The sequence below is a fragment of the Leptonychotes weddellii genome, chromosome 14 (assembly GCF_054177405.1).
Source record: "Leptonychotes weddellii isolate Sample4059 chromosome 14, ASM5417740v2, whole genome shotgun sequence".
Classification (NCBI taxonomy): Eukaryota; Metazoa; Chordata; class Mammalia; order Carnivora; family Phocidae; genus Leptonychotes; species Leptonychotes weddellii.
Window position 1 is genome coordinate 33825665 of NC_138382.1, and position 22599 is coordinate 33848263.

The 22599-nt window shown below is 35.0% G+C and overlaps 1 protein-coding gene across 6 annotated transcripts in view; it reads left to right on the forward strand.

The window, feature by feature from the left end:
- The window catches only part of CCDC171 (coiled-coil domain containing 171), a 299195-nt gene that overhangs the window by 200971 nt on the left and 75625 nt on the right, over positions 1-22599 (forward strand). For all 6 annotated transcript variants that reach the window (XM_081804103.1, XM_081804102.1, XM_081804104.1 and 3 more), the window contains 2 exons: positions 7612-7757; positions 10188-10242. In XM_081804103.1, the coding sequence (XP_081660229.1) occupies positions 7612-7757; positions 10188-10242 (201 nt within the window). The remainder of the gene's footprint in view (positions 1-7611; positions 7758-10187; positions 10243-22599) is intronic.

Sequence of the window (22599 nt, forward strand, 5' to 3'; positions counted from 1 at the left end):
GTGTAAAATAGGAATGATAATGTGAACCATCTCACTGGACTATGAAGAATCAAATGAGTTAATGTAACAATGTTTGTGTGATGACAGTCATATGGTTCAGTTGTCACTCAAGCTATTTCCCCCCCCAGGATTTATTGTAAACATTTATTGAACACTTATGGCATGACAGACATTGTTTGAGAACAGGCCTAGAGTCTTCGTACAAAAGTGGAATGCTCCAGCTGGTACATGTTAGTGAAGGTGTAGTGTTTAGAACTTTCCCCCCTGTGATTATACTTCTAACATTAAGATAGCAATCAGTGATATAATACTTAATACACAAAAATTCATCCAATGAATAGACTTTCAAGAAAAAACTTGGACTTTGTTTTATTTACATTTATGTCTAAAAGAACCTAAGTTTATTTTTCTAATTTACACTTGACCTTCAGATTCTCTTAAATAATTGATTTTTACTCAGCTGGTATTTGATTTACTTTTATTAATATTATTTAATATGTAGCATATTCAAGATAAATAGTCATTTAAATTCTGTAGCACAATGAAAATATTACTGTGAGGGTATTTTAATTATGATATAGGATTACCTAAGCTGTTATTCAATTATATCACAGAAAGAATTCTTAAAATTGAAAAATTCCTCCAACAATAATTTTTTTATTTAAATGTCAGCAACCTAACTATATGAAGGCCTTTATACATTATTCATAATTTTTTTCAAATTCTTCTTAGTAGTTTTAGGTAATTCTCAAGTGATTTGAAAACAGCATTTAATTCTAAATGATATTTTTTCTACAACCTAATTCATAGCTTGACTCACTTAAAATATTGCCAGGGAATTCAGCAACTTTCTGGACCTTCACATAGCTAAGGTTATCATCTGTGTGAAGTTTTTGGGACCTGTTGGGGTAGTCTGTAGCTGATAAGGTCCAACAGAAGAACCTATGTGTATTCTCTCCCCTTCTATTTCTTAGGGATTCACTGAGGGAACTTAGAGGCCACGTAAGAGCTGATTTTTTTTTTTTTTTTAGATTTTATTTATTTGAGAGAGAGAGAAACAGAGAGAGAGCGAGAGAGAGCATAAGCAGGGTGAAGGGCAGAGGGAAAAGCAGACTTGCCGCTGAGCAGGGAGCCTGATGTGGGGCTCGAACCCAGGACCCTGGGATCATGACCTGAGCCGAAGGCAGACTCTTAACGGACTGAGCCACCCAGGCGCCCAAGAGCTGATTCTATTAGAGCAGCATCATTTGGTTGTCTCCTGCAGCCGGTTTCTGTTTCATAAGGCCTGTGGTGAAGCAAGATGCAGTTTGTTTTATACTCTGGGAAAATATTCCTGCCACATCACTGCTTCCATGCCATGTGTCCTAGTAAATCTAGCTACCACGTGTCCATTCTATACTTTTCTGAGTGCATTTTCCAGTTGAGAGGGCTCTCGTGATTCTCTGTATTATCCTCCTTTTTGGTCCTCTGAAATGTGTTTCAACTATGTCTCTCCCACTTTACCTTATCATTACCTAACACTTTTAGTCTACCCGGGTTTTATAGTATCTATGTGAGGTTTAGAACAAACAGCATTCAATATGCTTTGAACACTTGTATGAGGTTCCTTTTCTTTCTGTTATATTTTACTGTTGATCGCTTTCAGTTAGTTTACTGCGAAGGATTAACTTTTTGCTTTTATATTGATGGGATGTAAGAGGACATTTACAAAGGAATATGTGAGAATATGGTACCAATAGCCATAAACCATTATACAACAAAATCTTACAGCATACTTTGAAATTTTAAAGGTGAATTTTCATCGCTCATTGGTTCCATTTTTTGGATAACCATCTACCATATGGCCTATTTATAAAAGTAACTTACTTTGTATTGGGTTAGTTAATTTCCTTTTATCTTTTTCAAGTGTGATAGAAATAGTTATTTAAAAAATTATATATATTTACATATGTATATATATATATACTTAAGCGATGATGTAGAAATGATATAGAGACTCAGAAGTTGCACATGTAGGTGGGGATTTAAAGAAGACTATAATGACACTGCATAGAGAAGTGTAAGTATTGCATTAATTATGCATATTAAATTTATGAAGCCTTGTTTGGTTTATAGGACACTTTCACATCTGTCGTCTTACTAGACATGTGAGTTGTAACTAGACTGTCATTTATTCAACCCCAAAAGTGGGTGAGGTATTTCATCTTCACTGCAGCTTATAAATATGTCACTTACCGTCTGCGTAGGATTTTTATTAGAAAATAATAAAAGATAGCGTCCCTAAGGAAGATAACCTAAAATCTGCAGAACTTTTAATTCAAACTATCCATCTAAAATATAGACTACTAAGAACCAAAATTTATCCATATATTAATTTTGCCACATACCAGCATCTTTTACTATTGTATATTTATTGTAAATTGTCTAATTGCACAGATTTTCACACTCTATTATAAAATACGGTATTCTTTAGTTTCAGCCATAACTTGTATGCCCAGCTGTAAACTTGATGGTTGGTATCATTTTAGCTTTATACTTTCTGTGGCAGCTAGCCTAGTGCGGTCCACCCAGCAGCTACTCAGTTCTTGATCGATATGCTTTTCTGTTATCCCATTATTAGAGTAGGGCTGAAGACAGTGCTGTTTCCCTTTTCAACCTTAGTTTTAGTGCCCTGAGATGTTGTTCCCAATTTATCACAATCTAGGAATGTTTATTCAAATATTATGTCAGACAGCAGTAAAGTTTTAAAAAATATATAACGGATGTTTTTTTACCCCTGACCCAGGAAATGTAGCATCATTCTTTATAACACTTGTGTTGTTGTCTTGCCTTTCATTTTGTATGACTAACTTTTATACCAAATTGAATAAGCCATTAGCTTTTAGTCTGTAGGAATGTGGATCCATAGATATTTCCCATTAGGCAAAAGAGAATCTATAAAAGTGGTATCTCCTGAGGCTCGGTCTTCCTCACTGGCCTAATGGTGTAAAACACTGCTACACTGTACCCTTATGAGAAAGAACCATGTGGGACGATTCCCTTAACATCCAGAACTAGTAATCGGAGAGTTGTGCACATTCAGATAACTTTTGTACTGGACCTCATTTATTAATCAAATATTCTAATTCAGAGAATTCGTGTTATAAATTTTATATTTTTGAAACTATTACTGAACAAAATGATAAACTTTGCATATCTTGTGTAGTTTAAAATTTGAGTTTGCTGAAATGGGAGATACTATGTTTAGGTGGCCATGTTGTTTTGACAAGTTTTTTTTTTTTTTTTAAAGATTTTATTTATTTATTTGACAGAGAGAGACATAGTGAGAGCAGGAACAAGCAGGGGGAGTGGGAGAGGGAGAAGCAGGCTTCCCCGCGGAGCAGGGAGCCCGATGTGGGGCTGGATCCCAGCATCCTGGGATCATGACCTGAGCCGAAGGCAAGCGCTTAACGACTGAGCCACCCAGGCGCCCTGACAAGTGTTTTTTTTAAAGAACTTCTCCTCCTCAAAACGGACCTCCTCTGGTGATGGTTGCACAATTCTGTGAATATACTAAAACCTACTGAAGTGTACACTTCAAAAAGGTGAATATGTGGTAGGTGAGTTCTATCTCCATAAAGCAGTTATTAAAAAAATTTCCACCACACAAAATATTTTCATAGGTGCAAACTAATAGAATTTTAACTTATATTCACAATTAAAACCAGTGTTACCTTTAATAAACATTTAAAGCTTTAGAAATATGAAGTCATGTGTGAATTAAAAAATAACTTGTGTTCTTATTGAACAGTAATGCACGTTTGTACGGGAACTTCAGAAACTACAAATAAGAAAAAAGACATTTTAGAAAATGTGTGGGGCTTTTAATAGTCACATCTAGCATGTATTCTATCCCTAAGCCTTCCCTATATTTAACTATGTCCTCGGTATCCATACTTTTCTTGCCAGCTTTCATTAGGAATAAATAGCTTTTCATGACTGCCTTAGGAAGACAACCAGATGTAAAAAATATCTTCTTATAAGTAGTTTAGTGAAAGCATTGCCCCCACCCCCCTTTGCCCCCCAGACTGCGAGAGGTGTCAGTGGAGGTGAACAATAACACCGTTATCCAAAGAAATACAATACATATATTGCAGAGTAGCTTTGGATGTACAATCAGTTTGGGACTTTGTTGTAAAAATTAGCTTTAAAACATTTTGGCTTTAAGGTGAAAACTCAGAATCTTGGGCAGAATGGTGGCATCGATTCTCACCTAGGCAGAATATTCTCTCTTTTTAAAAACTCTTGTTATCATATTTAGCATTAGCTTTCTAACAGCTAAAATTGTTCACAACACAGTTTAAAGATAAATGCAGTATCAGGCTTTGAATTTTTTATTTTTTTGGTAAATATTAAGACCTGAGTACAAAATGAGGGCTGTACTGTGGATTAAGTGAAGTATCTCAAGGCTGTGCTGTTCTGATAACTGAACCTGAAGTGACCTTTCTCAGACACAATTACAGAGCTGTATGTTTTTACTTTAATTTCATCAGGGGTTTAATTAGTATACAAATAAAACTTCCCTTATCTTCCTTTCTACCTAATTGGCTTGTCTTCGCTTCTATATGAAGTATGTGAAAGTGGGCTGTAATTAGGGTGACCGTGTTAACCTTTTTTCCTCAAATGTACTGTTGCCTAAAGGCCTCAAGGCCTAAAAACAGTGCTTTGGATTATTGCTTTGCAATCACTATGGCTGTCCCACAGGTTTTCTCATGAGCAGAAGGGCTTTGGGTGCTGCGGGTTCCCACTGCTTAACAGGATCTTCATTCTTCTCCCCACTAAATGTTTATTGATTATCTCACTGTTCCAGGCTCAGCCTCCAACAACTTAATATCAGGTGACAGTCAGGAGAGTTCTCCAAGTAATTAGAGTTGAGCATTGGGGGAACAATTAGGAGCAGAGTTATTAAACTTGATTTATCCTAGTCTCTCCTGAACGGTTTCTTGGATATCAGAACATCACACTTTCACAATCTACCCTGGTTGAGAAATTAGTGGTTAACCTGCTGCTTATCATTGTTGCCTTGCTGCCTAGGGGCACACCCTCTTGGTTTCAGTCATTCGGATGGAAATATTAGAGTCCGTAAAGTTTATGGTGGGTTTTAATTAGATAAACCTGAACATGAGAAAAGAAAAGCTGAACTTAAAGTTTTATATAAATATGTAATATATACTATATTTTATATATGGTAAGGTACACACGTATATACATTATACACACACATATAAATATGTTTTTCTTTCTTCGAACTCAGTGTTGAGATTTTTAAAGATTTCTACTTCTATCATCAAAACCAAAAAAGGTAAATATTAGGGAAAAGACATAATATCGAACCACTTTTAATGTCTCGGTGTTTTGCGCACAGCTTTATGAACCTTAGGACCCACTGATTTATGTGGATTCCACTGTAATGTACCTCAACTTTTTAACAATGGGAATTCTGTGTCTGTAAGTTATGGCACTATGAGTACTATCTCTTCATTTTCACAATAATGAAGTGTGACTTACACCGCTTTGTTTACACCACTTTTTGTTCATTTTCTGCAATTTCAGTCTTAGAACGGGCTAAGTTCAGCTATTCTGAGATAGGGCAAGCTTTAGGAGACTTTGGTGGCTCCCTGCCATTGTCCCTGAGAAATGAAAATGAAAGCCAGGGGAAAACAAGAAGATTTGGATATATAGTAGAAATTTGAATTCTGTGAGTTATAGGGTCTTTGAAAGGATGGCGTAAGAGTGCTGAAAAGTCAAGTGTGGTTTTGCAATGATGCCAGGGTCGTGGGTTTCTCTCAGACTGGACCGGTGAACTTCACTGTGGACCAGGCTAGAGGCAGCACCCTGAACACCCCTCACAAATATCCACGGCTAGTCATGACAGTTACTGAGCAAGAGAGGTGGAACGGATTGGCACAAACCCATTATTTCTGTTGGAAAAAGAATTCGAACTTTATGCATAACTGGTAGTGGATCATTAGTTTTATCTTCATATCTGAAAAATAGCATTTTTTATTAACTGAAAGATGTCAGAAATACTGGCTTTAAAAGGACTCAAATGGATTTTACTTTTTTAAATCGAGAAATCTCATGATACTTCAATGCCTTTAAATATCTTAACATTGGCACAAAATCCCTGGGTTTAGCATGGCCTTTAACAATCTATTCTTTGTTGTCTTTTTAAAGTTGGTTTGAATCAGTGACTGTTCTATAGTGGGATGTTCTTGATGATCTGTTAACATTGAAGATTAAAATAAAATATTATATCTAATAAGTAATCACCGTTTGCTTATTTTTAATTTTTTAAACTTACGTTTGTCTGTGGGCAGCTTGATTGTTTGAAAAGTGAAATACTGAATTTAAAAACTTTTACCATTTTAAAATACCTGATTTGACTGCTGATTGCTTCCAATGTACTAGCATTTAGAGTGAGTTAACTGTTTTAGCTCTATGCAGGCTGTTTGAGTTTTCTATGCTACCTATTGTGAATGCATTATTTTAAACATGAAATTATAGCATTTTGGTTATTCTTAACTGGATATTTGAAGCATAGCAGTGGACATTAATGTGTGCCTAAACTCTGAGAAAGAAGAAGATATTATGTCTATGTAACCAATTGTTTAGGTCACTGTGTAACAAATTTAGTTGAAAAACTAGTAAGCTCATATTCTAGAAATTTCATTGGCAAAGGAATGAGCAAATTTTTAGTGCTAAGGGATCCTGTGATCCCTGTCTAGAAAATACTCCTTTAAATTGTGAGGTCTGATTCTATGACCTTTAGCCCTAAAGTTCCAAAATAGAGTCGTGCACTCACGTCTTGAAATTTTTGTGCTAAGGGAATATTTCAGATTAAAGCAAAGAGCAAAATATCAATCAACAGATTTTATACTTCTGTGAGTAGAAAAATATTTATGGAACATAAATAATTCTGAATGCAAGTATTATTTGTAGCTTTCTCTGTTAGATGAAAGGTGTTAATCACATTTGTGCTGTTATCTTTGACATGCGAGTTACTTAATGGGAAGTAAATGAGTTTTACTGTGGAGTCCAGTTATTTCACTGAGATGTCTATAGCAACCTGTTTTGGATCTATTCATAAATAAAGTAATGGTATTTTTCAATCTTGGGTTCCCCATTCTCTTGGTAATCCTTATCCACCTTCCCCTCATTCACATACACACTTTGTCCATTTGCTTGTTCTTGTTTTGAATAGACTGTAAATTTCATGTGCTTTCTCCCCTGAAAATCTTTACTTCTTCATCATTCAAAGAAAAGGTAACTGAAGGTTTTCATAATGAGATGTTTTTTTTGCAAGAATAAAATGTATTTGCCCTTCAGTATTTTAAAAAAAATAAAATAGTTGTGTTTTGTAGCTAAATATTTTTCAAAATTTTATCAGAGCTATCATTTCTAATTAGTAAGTATGTAAAATTTTTGCAGAAAATTTGTTAAACTTTGATGTGTAATGACCCAAGTCTGCTTCTCAGTCAGTCTGTATCCTTCTTTGTTTAATAGCCTATGGCATAAATTGAAGTTAATTATCAGGGCTGACAAGTAACTCTGTTTTCTGTCTGCTTGCAGAGTCTCTCCGAGGCAAAGATGGAGCTGAGAAGAAAAGATCAATCTCTGCGTCAGCTCAATAGACATCTCACCCAGCTGGAGCAGGACAAGCGTCGGCTGGAGGAGAACATCCACGATGCAGAGAGTGCCCTCCGCATGGCAGCCAAGTGAGCACTCGGACCTTGGGGAGATCACTTAAAACAGACAAAAGATCAATTCTTACTTTCATGCTCTGGGTTTTAGCCCTGGATAATACAGTGTTAGAAAACAAAAGTACAGCTGTCTCTCTTTGAAATTCTCTGATATATTCTCAAAAAAGAAAACTCTTAACTCAACATGCTAAATGTATATTTTATTGAGAAACCTTGGAAAGGTGTTAAGTTTCTATATAACCTCGAATTATGTGTATTTTGGGCTCTGTTGTAGTGTTACACGTTTGAAACCATGATTTCATTAATATGAAATGGAATACTCTTTATTTAAAAGTTTTTCATAGTTCCTTCTATCACATATTCCTCATCCCCTTCTGCCCCATTGCCCCCCAAATTTTGCTTTGCATATGGTCTACTAATATTGTAAGTAATATTTCCATAAAAAAATGCTAGTATATAATCAACATGTGTATCATAATGTCTTTTTAAGTGCAATAAAAACATATAGATCATGGAAAATTCATTTAATTTTATAGCTGTATATTCTAATATGTTCAATAGAAAAAATACACAGTTTTCAGAGTGGGCAGCTATAATAATGCGATGAGAATGTTTTTCCTTTTACCAGGTAATCAAGTTGACATACACTGTGAAGTTCAAATTGAACAGTTCTCTCTTGGGTATTTTTATTTGTTCCTCACATCAAATTTCATGGACTACTTTAAGACAGTCCTTTGTACAACAGCATGGCTTAAAGAAAATCTATTTATGGATTAAAGAACATCTAACTTTAATAAACTCAGTATTTCCTGAATTTGGAATTCTGAGTCCCTGTAATTTTAAATATAAATATAAATATATATATTTACATATATATTACTTAAATTTTTTTTTGAGACAATGTAGATTGTAAACTAAATCACAGAACAGGGGATCTGCCATCTAGGATATCCACAACTTTGCCACTGGGCTTGGGAAATTGCTCACACTAATGAAAAAATGAGTTTACACAAGGCCAAAATATTGGCAGGTTTGAATGCCCACCAGTAGTTTTCCGGAAAATCGTGAAGCTCCGTAATTTTGCACCACCATATTAGGTATATGTGATTGTCAGTTTTTAAAAATATGAATTTGACTAAATCAGCTTTTTGTTGTCATTGTTCAGTCTTTTTCCTTATGGCAAGTGGAAAGCTTAGCCTAGGTTATTTCTAGTGCGTCTTGCAGCTCTAAAAATTCTTAGATGAATGGGAACAAGATTATAAAGTCTCCAGATTCATATTGTGTCTCCAAAACATTGCTGCTAATTCAGGAATCTGTACATGTCTATGATCTGTGACCATGGGCACATGTTCTTATAGCACGAAAGAAAGTTAATTTGAGATTTGGAGAGCTAATACATTATTTACAGCTTTCAATTTATAATTTACCATTAAATTTTTGTCTTCGGTATTTTAATCCAAACTTTTAATTTAGTTTTACTTTTATTGAAGTGTAGTTGGCATACAGTATTGTATTAGCTTCACGTATACAACATAGTGTTTCAATGTCTGTGTACAGTAAGAAGTGCTCACCACGTTAAATCTAGCTGCCATCTGTCACCATGTAACATTGTTCTGATGTTAACTATTTTCCCTTTACTGTACATCCAAACTTTTTATTTCATTATTGAGGCCAAATTCAATCTACAAGGCTGATAGAAGAAACTAGTAACTTTGCCTGTTCTTAGTCAAGGTCATAGAGGGTTTTTGTGCAATTATAACACAAAGAGCCTATGTAGAAAGGAAAATATTATTTTGCATAGTATGGCCATTCAAAATGTATCTCCACCACTATGATTTTTAAAATCTCTTTCATTAGGGTGCCTGGGTGGCTCAGTTGGTTAAGCGACTGCCTTCGGCTCAGGTCATGATCCTGGAGTCCCTGGATCGAGTCCCGCATCGGGCTCCCTGCTCGGTGGGGAGTCTGCTTCTCCCTCTGACCCTCCCCCCTCTCATGTGCTTGCTCTCTCTCATTCTCTCTCTCTCAAATAAATAAATAAAATCTTAAAAAAATAAAATAAAATCTCTTTCATTAGAAACCAAAAGAATGAAAGTTCTTTCTAGCACATTTTAAACCAATAATGTAATCATGGCTTCTTTTTTCTTTCTTTTTCACTTAAAAAAAAAAATTTCTATTATTTATTTATTTTTTCACTCTTTTATTTTTTTAAACCTTGAATATATCCTTAAGATTTTTTTCCCTCTCTAATTTATGGCAGGCAATATAACTAAAGGTAAGAGTTAAATGCAGAAATATACCAGGGAGTGTGGTTAGGTTTTGCACTTTTAGAAGGAGTACAGTAATAACCAAACCTTATTTTTCAATAATATCTACTTACACTAAAATGTGTAACAGTTGTTGTAAGACTTGGGTTTTACTAATACCTCATTTTAATTTTTTTTCTAGAGACAAAGAATGTGTTGCTAATCATATGAGAACAGTAGAAAATATGCTTCATAAGGTACTATAATTTTCCTTCAATATCATTCAACTTGTGTTAGGATGTTGTTTTCCTAGTCATTAATTTTATTAACCTCAAGATATTTTAATTCATTTTGTAACTTTCTTTAAAAGTAAATTAACAAAAAGATCCTTCCAAATGACTAAAAGTTTGTATTATACAATGTGATATTTCATAACTTTCTTCAGAATTCACTTTATTTACTTGATAAAACTATAAAAATAGTGGTTTCTCCCAACTGGTATAATTGCACTTGAGTTATTTGTGGTCTTTGCTGACTGAACCAGAGGTCATTATGGTTCTTACATGTCTCATATGATAAAATGTTTGACCACACTGTCTAACCTCTTACCACTCTCAAACCTACTATCCTATATATGTATATAGAGAGGAGCCATAATGTATTGTGTTTGGCAGTACTTTTCAAGTTGTAATTTACCGTATTATAAGAATGTGTTCTTAAACTAGAAATTGAATATATTTAATAATACTCTATTATTTTCAAATTTGATTACTTCTGTATAAGTTAACATTTACTTTGTAGTGATGAGTAGCACTTAAGGATGTTATATTACTAAAAACTTAATGTATTAACTCACTGTATATTTTTTTAGCATTCCACAGTCAAAGATATGTTCATTTCATTATTTAAAAGTAGAGAAACATAATTTATGTGTGTCTATTATTGTTTAATAGACAATTTTTTGGAAATAAGGATACCTAGTACTTTTAAGATACGTGGAATTCATGAATGAATCATATTTATAGTAATTTTGGGCATCAAATTTATTATATAATATAGTTTTGTAAGTCACTTAAAAATACCCAAAAAACAAAGCCTTTTAAAAAGCAGATATTAAATAAACATTAGCAAACTAATATTTAATATATTTTAACATTTTAGAAATGCTAGCCCTCTATTTTTTCTTTAATTTTTAAAAAAGATTTTATTTATTTATTTGACAGAGAGAGAGCGAGAGAGCACAAGCAGGGGGAGCAGCAGAGGGAGAGGGAGAAGCAGACTCCCTGCTGAGCAGGGAGCCTGATGCGGGGCTTGATCCCTGGACCCTGGGATCATGACCTGAGCCGAAGGCAGCCGCTTAACCAACTGAGCCACCCAAGCGCCCCTCTCTATTCTTTTAGATATTGAAAGTGACTAACATTATTTCATATCACCAAAAGCACTTTCAAAAAAACCTCATATTCTGAATGCTATGTTTTAAAGTAGTATTGTTTGAAACTGTGATTTCTCCCCCTCCCCACTTAAAGTTTAGTCAGTCAGTATAGTTTAAACATAGTCACATCAAATCCATATATGCTAGAAACCTGAAATTTGACTTGTAGGAAAAGAGACATCTTTGGTTAGAATTTTTTGCACTTGGTGAGACCTTTGATAGGAGAAATCAGTTATGTTGTCTATATGGCATACCTTTATATACGGTTAATGTTGCCTTGAAATCCAATTGTTTGTTCGTCTTCCCAGCTACAGGAAAAAAATGTTGGATGACAGCTACCTTGAGGAAGGGACTTTGACGTCAGACTATCATCAGTGTGGAATACAGATGTTGTGCCTTATCCTTTTCATTATGAGAATGGCACAATATGTATTTTAAATATAATCAAGACTGACTGCAATAGGACAATTATAATCATACAGTTCTTCAGTTGCAGTTCATCTTTCGATTTTTGTGTCATATGGAAAGAAAGAGTCTTTAGAATTGGCCTAGAGCCACTGTAGATTTACTTTTGGTTTATGGCTTTTTTCCCCTTCAGATTTAGTAGTTAATTATTTTGATTAATACTTCTGGAAATTTCTATTTATATAGTGGTTTCAAAATTATCAGTTACTTTTCAAGCTTGAAGTGAAAATTTAGGAAAGGCTAATTGATTGTTGGCCTAATTCTCTTTTCTGTGAAGTTTGGGTGAGGATGAATGGGTGCTATGAAATGGCCCAGAGAGTCACTCTGAGCTCTCAGGGAGGCGCCGCCAGCTGGTCCTCATGCCAGCTTTTGCAGGTTTATTTTTCTGGCCACTCAGACTGTGCAGAGGCATTTTGCCATTTTGGAGAAACTGGGCATAGTACAGAAGGAGGATCTAGGCTCTTTCATGGTAAAAATGGTTGTGGTTACACCCAGACTCTTCAGTCCAGTTTATTGTACATAGTCAAATAGTATAGCTATTTATATATCTTAAGCACACGTGTTTTCAAGGTTTGCACCAGTTGTTCTAGAATAAAATTAACTTTTACCTGCTGAATTAAATTTTAATACTAATACAACTTCTAACACAATGATCAAATAGAAAGAACTTGTTTTCATGAAGACATTATTTCTTTTTTTCTTTTCAATGACTTATTTATTTTAGAGAGAGCAAGAGAGAGAGGGTGGTGGGGAGGGGCAGAGGGAGAGGGACAGAGAGTCTTAAGCAGACTCCACCCCGAGTGTGGAGCCTAATGCAAGGCTTGAGCTCACGATCCTGAGATCATGACGTGAGCTGAAACCCAGAGTCAGAAGCTTAACTGACTGCGCCACCCATGTGCCCCTAGACATTATTTCTTTTCTTGCATTTTAAAGAACTTAAACTTTTGGAGAACTTAAATGTTTGGGGTTTTTTTGGAAAAGCAATTACATTTTATTGATATTTGTTAATTTTTTAAAATTTGAGTATAGTTGACACACAATGTTACATTAGTTTCAGGTGTACAACATAGTGATTTTTTTTTTTTTTTTTTTTTTTATTTGACAGAGAGAGGTAGAGGCACAGCGAGAGAGGGAACACAAGCAGGGGGAGTAGGAAAGAGAGAAGCAGGCTTCCCACCGAGCAGGGAGCCCGATGCGGGGCTCGATCCCAGGACCCTGGGATCATGACCGGAGCTGAAGGCAGTCGCTTAACCAACTGAGCCACCCAGGTGCCCCCAACATAGTGATTTAACAAGTCTATATGGAATGTTATACTCACCACCAGTGTAGCTACCATCTATCACCATAAAATGCTATTACAATATTAACCTACTATATTCCCTATGCTGTGCCTTTTATTCCTGTGACTTTTTCATTCCATAACTGGAAGCCTGTATTCCCACTCCCCTCATCTCTTGCCAGTTTTATTCAACATAGTACTAGAAGTCCTAGCCACAGCGATCAGGCATGAAAAATAGAGGCATCCATATTGATTGAAGTTAAAAGAAGAAGTTAAACTATCACTATTTGCAAATGACATGATACTATATGTAGAAAACCCTAAAAACTCCACCAAAAAACTATTAGAATAAATGAATTCAGTAAGGTTGTAGGATACAAAAATAATACCCAGAAATCAGTTGCATTTCTATACACTAATAATGAAGTAGCAAAAAGAGAAATTAAGAAAAGAACACTGTTTACATTTGCACCAAAAAGAATAAAATACCTAGGAGTAAACTTAACCAAAGAGATAAAAGACATGTATTCTGAAAACTATAAAACACTGATGAAAGAAACTGAAGGTGATGCAAACAAATGGAAAGGTATTTCATTCTCATGGATTGGAAGAATTGATACTGTTAAAATGTCCATACTATCTAAAGCAATCTATAGATCCAATGCCATCCCTATCAAAATACCAACATTTTTCACAAAACTAGAATAATACTGAAATTTGTATGGAACTACTAAAGACCCTGAATAGTGGAAGCAATCTTGAGAAAGAAAAATAAAGCTGGAGGTATCACAATTCCAGATTTCAAGATATATTTGTTAGTCTTTAAACTTGATACATTACCGTCAACTTTTCAAATCCTGAAATTGCATTATACAAAGCAGTTGACTGGATATTATTTTTTAAATCCCATTTGGGACTGATACTACTATTTAATAAAGAAGGCCAGTCATTTTCATCTAAAAACATATACCTCATTTCAAAGAAACAGATGTTTTATTTTATTTATATGTAAATATATATGTAATATATTATGACTTTTTAATGTAGGTCAGAAGTTAACTTTTTATTAAGAAATTTTTTGGGCTAATTTTAGATTATTGGGGTTAAGAAAAATAACAAGAGAAGACAAAATCATAATTTTCCATGAGGTGCATTTTTTATACACATGCTTCTTTATTTAGTTGAATTCTCAACTGTTTTGAAAAAAACAGAACTATTCTCTAAAAAAAAAAATTACCATTTTAGCCATTTTAAAGTGTGCAATTCAGTGGCTCTCAATGCATTTACAGTGTCATGCCACCATCACAACTATGTTTTCAGAATATTTTCATCACCTCAAAGAGAAACCCAGGAGCCATTAAGCAGTCACTCCTATACCCCATTCTATGTGTTGTCTTTTTACTTTCTCGATAATGTCCTTTGATGGACAAAAGTTTTTTAACTTTGATGAAGTACATTTTTTTTCTTTTGTTGATCATGATTTTGGTTTTATATCTAAGAATACATTGCCAAATCGCAGGTCATGAAGAAATCCCCTGTGTTGTGTCCAAAGAGTTTTATAGTGTTAACTCTTATATTTAGGTTTTAGTCCATATTGAGTTAATTTTTGTATATGGTATAATTCAAAGCCTGAATTTCATTCTTTTACATGGCTATCCAGTCATCCTAGCACCGTTTATTTATTTAGTTTTCCAAATATTTTATTTATTTGAGAGAGAGAAAGAGCACACGCACAAGCAGGGGGTGGGAGTTGGGAAGGGGGCAGAAGGAGAAGCAGGATCCCAGGATCCTGAGATCACGACCTGAGCCGAAGGCAGATGCTCAACCACCTGAGCCAACCAGGCACCCCATCCCAGCACCATTTATTAAAAAGACTTTTCTTGGAGCTCCTGGGTGGCTCAGTCATTAAGCGTCTGCCTTTGGCTCAGGTCATGATCCCAGGGTCCTGGAATGAGCCCCGCATCGGGCTCCCTGCTCAGCGGGAAGCCTGCTTCTCCCTCTCCCACTCCCCCTGCTTGTGTTCCCTCTCTCGCTGTGTCTCTCTCTGTCAAATAAATAAATAAAATCTTAAAAAAAAAAAAAAAAGAGAAGACTTTTCTTTCCCCCATTTGGTACCTGTGTTGAAAATCTATTGACTATAGATGTTTGGTTTTGTTTCTGGGCTGTCAATTCTGTTTCATTGATCTATATGTTGTCTATCCTCATATATCAGTACCACACACTGTTTTGATCACTGTAGCTTTGTAGTAAATTTTGAAATTAAGAATTTTAAGTCTTCCAACTTTGGGGGTTTTTTTCAAGATTTTTTTTGACTTTTCAGGGTTCCTTGTAATTACATATGAAATTTAGGATCAATTACATGTGATTTTAGGATATGAAGAAGAAGGCGATTGGCATTTTGATAGTATTTCCATCTTAATATTAAGTCTTGTAATCCATGACATTGAATATCTTTCCATTTATTTAGATCTTCTCTAATTTTTTTCAACAACTTTTGTAGTTTTCAGTGTGTAAGTTTTATACCTTCTTGCTTAAATTTATTCCTGAGTATTTTATTCTTTGTGATGCTGTTGTAAATGAAATTATTTTCTTAATTTCATTTCTTGGTTCTTAATTTCTAACATTTAGAAATATGACTGATTTTTATATGTTGCTTTTGTATCCTGCAATTTTGCTAAATTTTTTTAGCTCCAATAATTTCTTTTGAGGATTCTTTAGGATTTCCTGTATGTAAGATCATGTCATCTGCAAATAAAGATAGTTTTACTTCTTTTTTTCTGGTTTGGATGCCTCGTTTTTTGTGGTTGTTTATTTTTGTTTGTTTGTTTTATTTTTTATTTTTTGGTCTAATTGCCTGGCTAGTACTTCTAGTCCTGGCAATGAGATGACAACAGATATCCTTGCATTCTTCCTAATCTTAAGGGAAAAGCTTTCAGTTTTGTGCCATTAAGTATGATGTTAGGAGCATGTCCTTCATCAGATTAAGTTCTTTTCTGTTCCTAGTTTTTTGAATTTTTCTTTTCATGAAAGGTTATTGGGTTTTGTCAAATGCTCTTTCTATATCATATGAAATGATTTTTTTTTAGTTTTCATACTATTAATATTGTGTACTACATAGATTCATTTATGTATGTTGAGCCATCCTTGCATTCTTGTCATACATACCACTTGGTTATCATGTATAATTGCTTGAATATGTTGAATATGTTGCTAGATTCAGTTTGCTAGTATTTTTTTTTTTTTTTGAGGATTTTGTGTCTATGTTCATATGGGATATTGGTCTACAGTTTTCTTGTGATATCTTTGTCTGGCTTTGATATCAGAGTAATACTGACCTCTAGAATGAGTTAGGAAGTGGCCCTTCCACTTCAGTTTTATTTTTGGGAGAGTTTGAGAAGGATTGGTGTTAATTCTATAAACATTTGGTAAAATTTACCAGTGAAGCTATCTGGTCCTGGGATTTTCTTTGTTGGAAGTTTTTTGCTTATTTATTAATTCTTTTTCCTTGTAATAGATTTATTCATATTTTCTGCTTCTTTTTAAGTCCATTTTGGTGGTTTATATGTTTCCAGGAATTTGTTTAGTTTATCTAGGTTATCTAATTTGTTGACATACATTGTTCATTTTCTTAGTATTGTTTGTATTTCCATAAGGTCAGTAGTAGAGTCCTCACTTTTTTTTTCTGATTAGAGTAATTAATTAATCTTTTTTTTTTTCTTGGCAAGTCTATTTAAGGTTTGTCAGTGTTGTTGATCATTCCAATGAACCAAATTTGGTTTTCTTAATGTCCTCTGTTATTTTCCTAGTCTCTATTATCTCTGCTCCAATCTTTATTATTTTCTTTCTTTTGTTTGCTTTGGGCTTAGTTTGCTCTTCTTTTTCTGTGTCCCTCAGGTAGAAGATTATGTTATTGCTTTGAGATCTTTCTTCTTTTTTAATGTAAGCATTTGCAGCTAAAAATTTCTGTGTGAGCCCTGCTTTCATTGAAAACTGTGTTTAGTATGTTATGTTTTTGTTTTCATCTGTCTCAAAGTATTTTGTAATATCCCTGTGATTTCATCTTTGACCTATTCATTATTTAAGAGTGTGTTGTTTTATTTACAAAATATTTGGGCATTTTCCAAATATTTTTTGCTATGGCATTCTAATGTAATTCTGTAGGGTTTGAATAGCTACTTTGTTTGATATCAATTCTTTTAAATTTAAAGTTTGCAGTATGGCTCAGAATATGGTCTGTCTTGGTGAATGTTACATGTACATTTAAAAAGAATGTGTATTCTGCAGTTGTTGTGTAGAATATTCTATAGATGTCTATTAAGTTGATTTACACTGCTGTTCAAGTCTTCTAGTTCCTTGGGTATCTTTTGTGTAGTTCTATGCATTAATGAAGTGCAATTTTGAAGTCTTCAACTATTATTGTTGACTATTTCTCTGTTCAGTTTTGTCAGAGTTGTCTTTTAAATTATATAGAAAAAAAAGAGGAGTTACAAATCAAAACTACATTATTACTGACTTTTATATATACTTGTGCAGTTTCCTTTACTGGTGATCTTTATTTCTTCATGTGAATTTGAGTTACTGTCTGTTGTCCTTTCATATCAGGCTGAAGGACTCCCCTAGGACATTTCTCCTAGGGCAAGTCTAGGGATAATGAACACCCTCAGCTTTTGTTTATCTGGGAATGGCTTAATTTCACCTTCCTTTTAAAAAAATATTTTATTTATTTATTTTACAGATAGAGAGGAGAAAGAGTGAGTGGGGGGAAGGAGGAGAGGGAGAGGGACAAGCACATTCCATGCTGAGTGCAGAGCCTGACACGGGGCTTAATCCCACAACCCTGAGATCATGACCTGAGCTGAAATCAAGAGTTGGATGCTTAACCAACTGAGCCACCCAGGTGCCCCTTTCCTTCATTTTTGAAGAATATTTTTGTTGGATATAAAATTCTTGGTTGACAGGTTTTTGTCCCCTTTAAGCACTTTGAATATGTCAACCCCCAAATTTCTATTTGGTTCCTTTTTATGCTCTCTATCTCTTTATTTATATTTTCTATGTCTTCTATATCTTCCTAGATATTGTTCTCATGGTTTCCTTTGGTTATTTGTACAGTTTCCTTTAACACTTTAAGCATATTTAAAATAAATGATTTAACATCATTGTGTGGTAAATCCAATGTTCAGGCTTCCTGAGTTCCTATTAGTTTCTGTTTTTCTTATGTATGAGCCATACTTTCTTATCTTTTTGCATACTTCATAACTTTTTGTTGAAAAGTGGATATTTTAAATAGTACAGTGTAGCAACTCTGGAAATCAGATTCTCCTCCTTCCCTGGTGTTGGTTGTTGCTGCTTATTCTAGTGGTTATTGTTTGTTCAGTGACTTTTCTGAACTAATTTTTTCAGTTTGTATTCTTTTTTAGAAAATATTTATTATTGAAGCATAGTTGACATACGATGTTATATTAGTTTCAGGTATATAACATAGTGATTTGACAATTCTGTACATTACTCAGTGCTCACCATGGTAAGTGGTCACTGTCACTGTAAAACATTATTACAATATAATTGACTGTATTTCCTATGCTGTACTTTTCATTTCCATGTAAAGTCTATATTCTTTGTCAAGTATGGCCTCTGCAATCTCTGTTCTGTTAACTTCATCGTCTGCTAGTGTTTCAACAGAGATTTCCTTAAATGCTGACTCAGGTGCTTTTTTCTTGATTAAGTTTTTACTTGGTTGCTGTAAGCTTTCAGTTAGTTTCTAGAGTTCTGAAAAAGTTGATTCTGACAAATTTTGTCAGGGTACTCACTGCTTTTTTTTTCAGATTTTACTTATTTATGTGAGAGAGAGCAAGTGAGAGCACAAGAAGGGGGAGCAGCATGCAGAGGGAGAGGGAGAAGCAGGCCCCCCACTGAGCAGGGAGCTTGACTCAGGGCTCAATCCCAGGACCCCGGGATCATGACCTGAGCCAAAGGCAGACACTTAACCGACTGAGCCACCCAGGTGCCCCAGGGTATTCATTTGTGTGTGTGTGTGTGTGTGTGTGTGTGTGTGTAGGGACTGGTTTTTGGAGTTCCTTATTCCATCATTTTTGCTAACATCATTCCCTAAAGTCATATTTTTTTATTTTCCTAATAAATTTACCAATAGGTTTCTAATATTACTGATAATATAGACTCTCAGGAATTGATTTTTTTCTTTAAATTAAGAAGCTCTCCAAACATGCTTTAGTATTTCTATTGTGAGGAAAAGTACAATAATTATATTAGAATATAATTCTATATAGATATAGATAGTTCTATGTAGAATTATATTAGAATAGCTTTCAGGATAGGGCAATGACTAGATGTTTAGGATAATATCTGAATTATTTAGGGTTAGGTATGAGAAAATTAAGTATTTATTGGGGGCTAACCAAGTGTTTAACCGAGAAATGTCTTGGTTTATTATAGCTGGGGGTGAAAGTAAGTAAATTTACTTACTTACTTAAATTGGAATGTAGAGAAGAATGAACTTTTTTTGTAGTCATTTTTTATTATTGTTTAGTTAGCAAAATGGCTGGATTCTTGAGGCTTTTAGAGATTGCTTGAGTCCTACAAGTTTGGAAGGATTAACTGTAGTGTTTCCTGTGTATGATTGTAGTGTACTATGAACTTTAAAGGTACCTCTGAACATTTAGGGAGAAGTCTTAGCTGCCTTTTCAGTACAATGTCTAAAAGATAAAACAGGAAGTCACAATCCAGAAGCCTCAAAAGACTCTAGAAGACCTTGCGTCTATAAACCTGTAAATTTATCGGGCTGAATGATACTGGACAATAGCTAGGAAGTCACAGGAGTTTTTGCTAATATCCTTTGAGATTCATTTCTACAGTAAAGTTACTTAAAACCTCTTATCCAATATTTAATATAAATAGTTGAGTTCTACAAATGCTTTTAAAGTGTGTATTATATGCCAGGAGCTGTACCAGTCTTTGGAGAAACAAACAACCAAAAAATATATATATAGCATAGTCCCTATATAGCATAGTCTTTTCCCTCAAGGCAGAGACACAGATAATTCCAGTATACCATGGTAAATACACATCCATAAGATGCAGTTTCACATCCGTGTGGACGGAGTTATTCGTCTATGAGAAATACTTAGAAAACCCACGGGTTGGCTGGAGGTTTCTTAGAAGAGAATTAATGCCTGGATAGGGCTTTGAAGTGTGAGGAAAGATGGGAAAGGCATTCCAGCAGAGAGGATAGTGTGTGCGAGGAAGTGCATGGAAGCATGAATAGCCAGACATCCTCAGTTCAGCAGGAAGTGAAAGGAGAGTGCAAGAGAGGGGCTGAATGAGGCACTTGGAAGCCAAGTCATTGAAGTTGTTTTTCTTTTTTGGCCATTCTAAGACCCTTGGATCTTTATCATGGAGGCAGTGGGAGCAAACTAGGGTTTAAGCGAGGGACTGATATGGTCAGATTTCGGTACTGAATTTGGGCTCTGGAGGGCATATTTGCAGACCAGATATCATGAGTAATGAAGTGGTTTTAAGAGCCATGGTTCTGTACATTTGATGAAAGCAGGAGAAGGTTGGACCAGGGTAGTGATGATAGGTGGTATTAGAGGGAAGGATGTGAAACTTATTTAGTAAAATGGCGAATGAGGATGAGAAAGGCAGGGGAGGATGACTCTCAGGATGGGGCAGTGTGATTGGCTGATTGAAATGATGTTGGAAATACAAGAAGAGGAGCAGGCTTTTTTTTTTTTTTTTTGTAGGGAGAAGAAGGGAGACAATGGTGAGTTTTGCTTTGGAAATACCCAAGTTTGAGGTAATGTGGAGTGATCAGCAGGATATGTGAGTCTGGACCTAAGGAAAAAAGTCAGGCTAAAGATAAAGGTTTGAGATTGATTAACGTAATACTCTCTGGCAAAGAAAGAAGGCAGCATAGGCACTGACGGGAGAAACAAGACATTATAGATAAATGGAAGGCTAACAAATGCATTTTGAGAGATTAATTATGCCACTAGAGTTTGGAGTCCTTGAGGGATGGAATTCTGTCTCCTTAATTTTTATATCCTCAACATCTATCACAGGGCCTGGTACCCAGTAGGCACTTAATGAATGTTGGTTGAATGAGTCAAATTCTACCATCACCCAGTCCCTAAACAAAGCTGAAGCCATCTCTAGATTTCATTGGAGGTCTTGCTGATACTGCTTTTTTATTTGATTGCTAAAAATAGCATGTGTATTTATTCTGCCTAATCAAAAGCTAGAGGAGAAAGCCTAAATTTGATTGTAAGAATGTCTCTAGGAAAGAGAGGTATGCTAGCAAGGAATTTACAGGGTGTAATAGTCCTGTTGCAACCTGTTTTTAGCTGGTTAGACTCCTATGAAGTAGAAAGCTGAGAACTTCTTTTGTTAGAGTGGATTGTGGAATAGATTAGAGTCAAACAGAATCTGACAGGTGAAGACACTGTTTTACCAAATCTTTAAACATGATTTTATAATCTTATCTTAAGATGGTTAACCCAAATATTTGATAATATGTAGTTATCTTATGATTTTTATTTTTTTATTTTTATTTTTTTTAAAGATTTTATTTATTTATTTGTGAGAGAGAGAATGAGAGAGAGCACATGAGAGGGGGGAGGGTCAGAGGGAGAAGCAGACTCCCCGCCGAGCAGGGAGCCCGATGCGGGACTCGATCCCGGGACTCCAGGATCATGACCTGAGCCGAAGGCAGTCGCTTAACCAACTGAGCCACCCAGGTGCCCTATCTTATGATTTTTAGTTTTCAGTGAATTTACAAGGGATGGAAACCCACAGAATAGCTTTTAATTTATAGAACTGACAGTATTTTAAAAGTCAAATATGATTTAATGCATCTAAAAACCCAGTGGTGGTGACTTGTTAATGACTCTCTAAGTGTTACTTGTGGTCTTTGACCTCCTCTGCATTCTTAGTTTCTGGATCCCAGGTCTGAGGATCAGCTGTGCAGGACATACCGGTGTTCGCACAGTTGGCTTGCTGACGACAACTGTCCATATAGCTGTCTTGTGTGTCATCATTCATATTGTTCAGTGTCATTCTGACCTAGCCAAGCTAAAAATGGTACTCCGGCTCAAGAGGGATTTAAAAACCTTGACAAACTAAAGATAAGACACTACAGAATGTCATGTACGTGTGCTTAACAGGTTTTAGCCTAAACACATCTAAATAGCTGATTTCAGTTGTGCCTTGGCCTTTATCCTTTGGAATAATTTCCCCTCGGAAAGAAAATATCTCCGTGTGGAGGACTGTTAACAATTCATAAACTTATTTCTCTATTCTCAAGTATGGGTTTTGTGTTTGTTTAAATAGCTCAAGGGCACAGTAATCTATCTGTGGTGTGCACTCTATGGTATATAACCTACACCATGGATTTATCAAGCTGTCTAGCGCCTTTATAAGATGTCC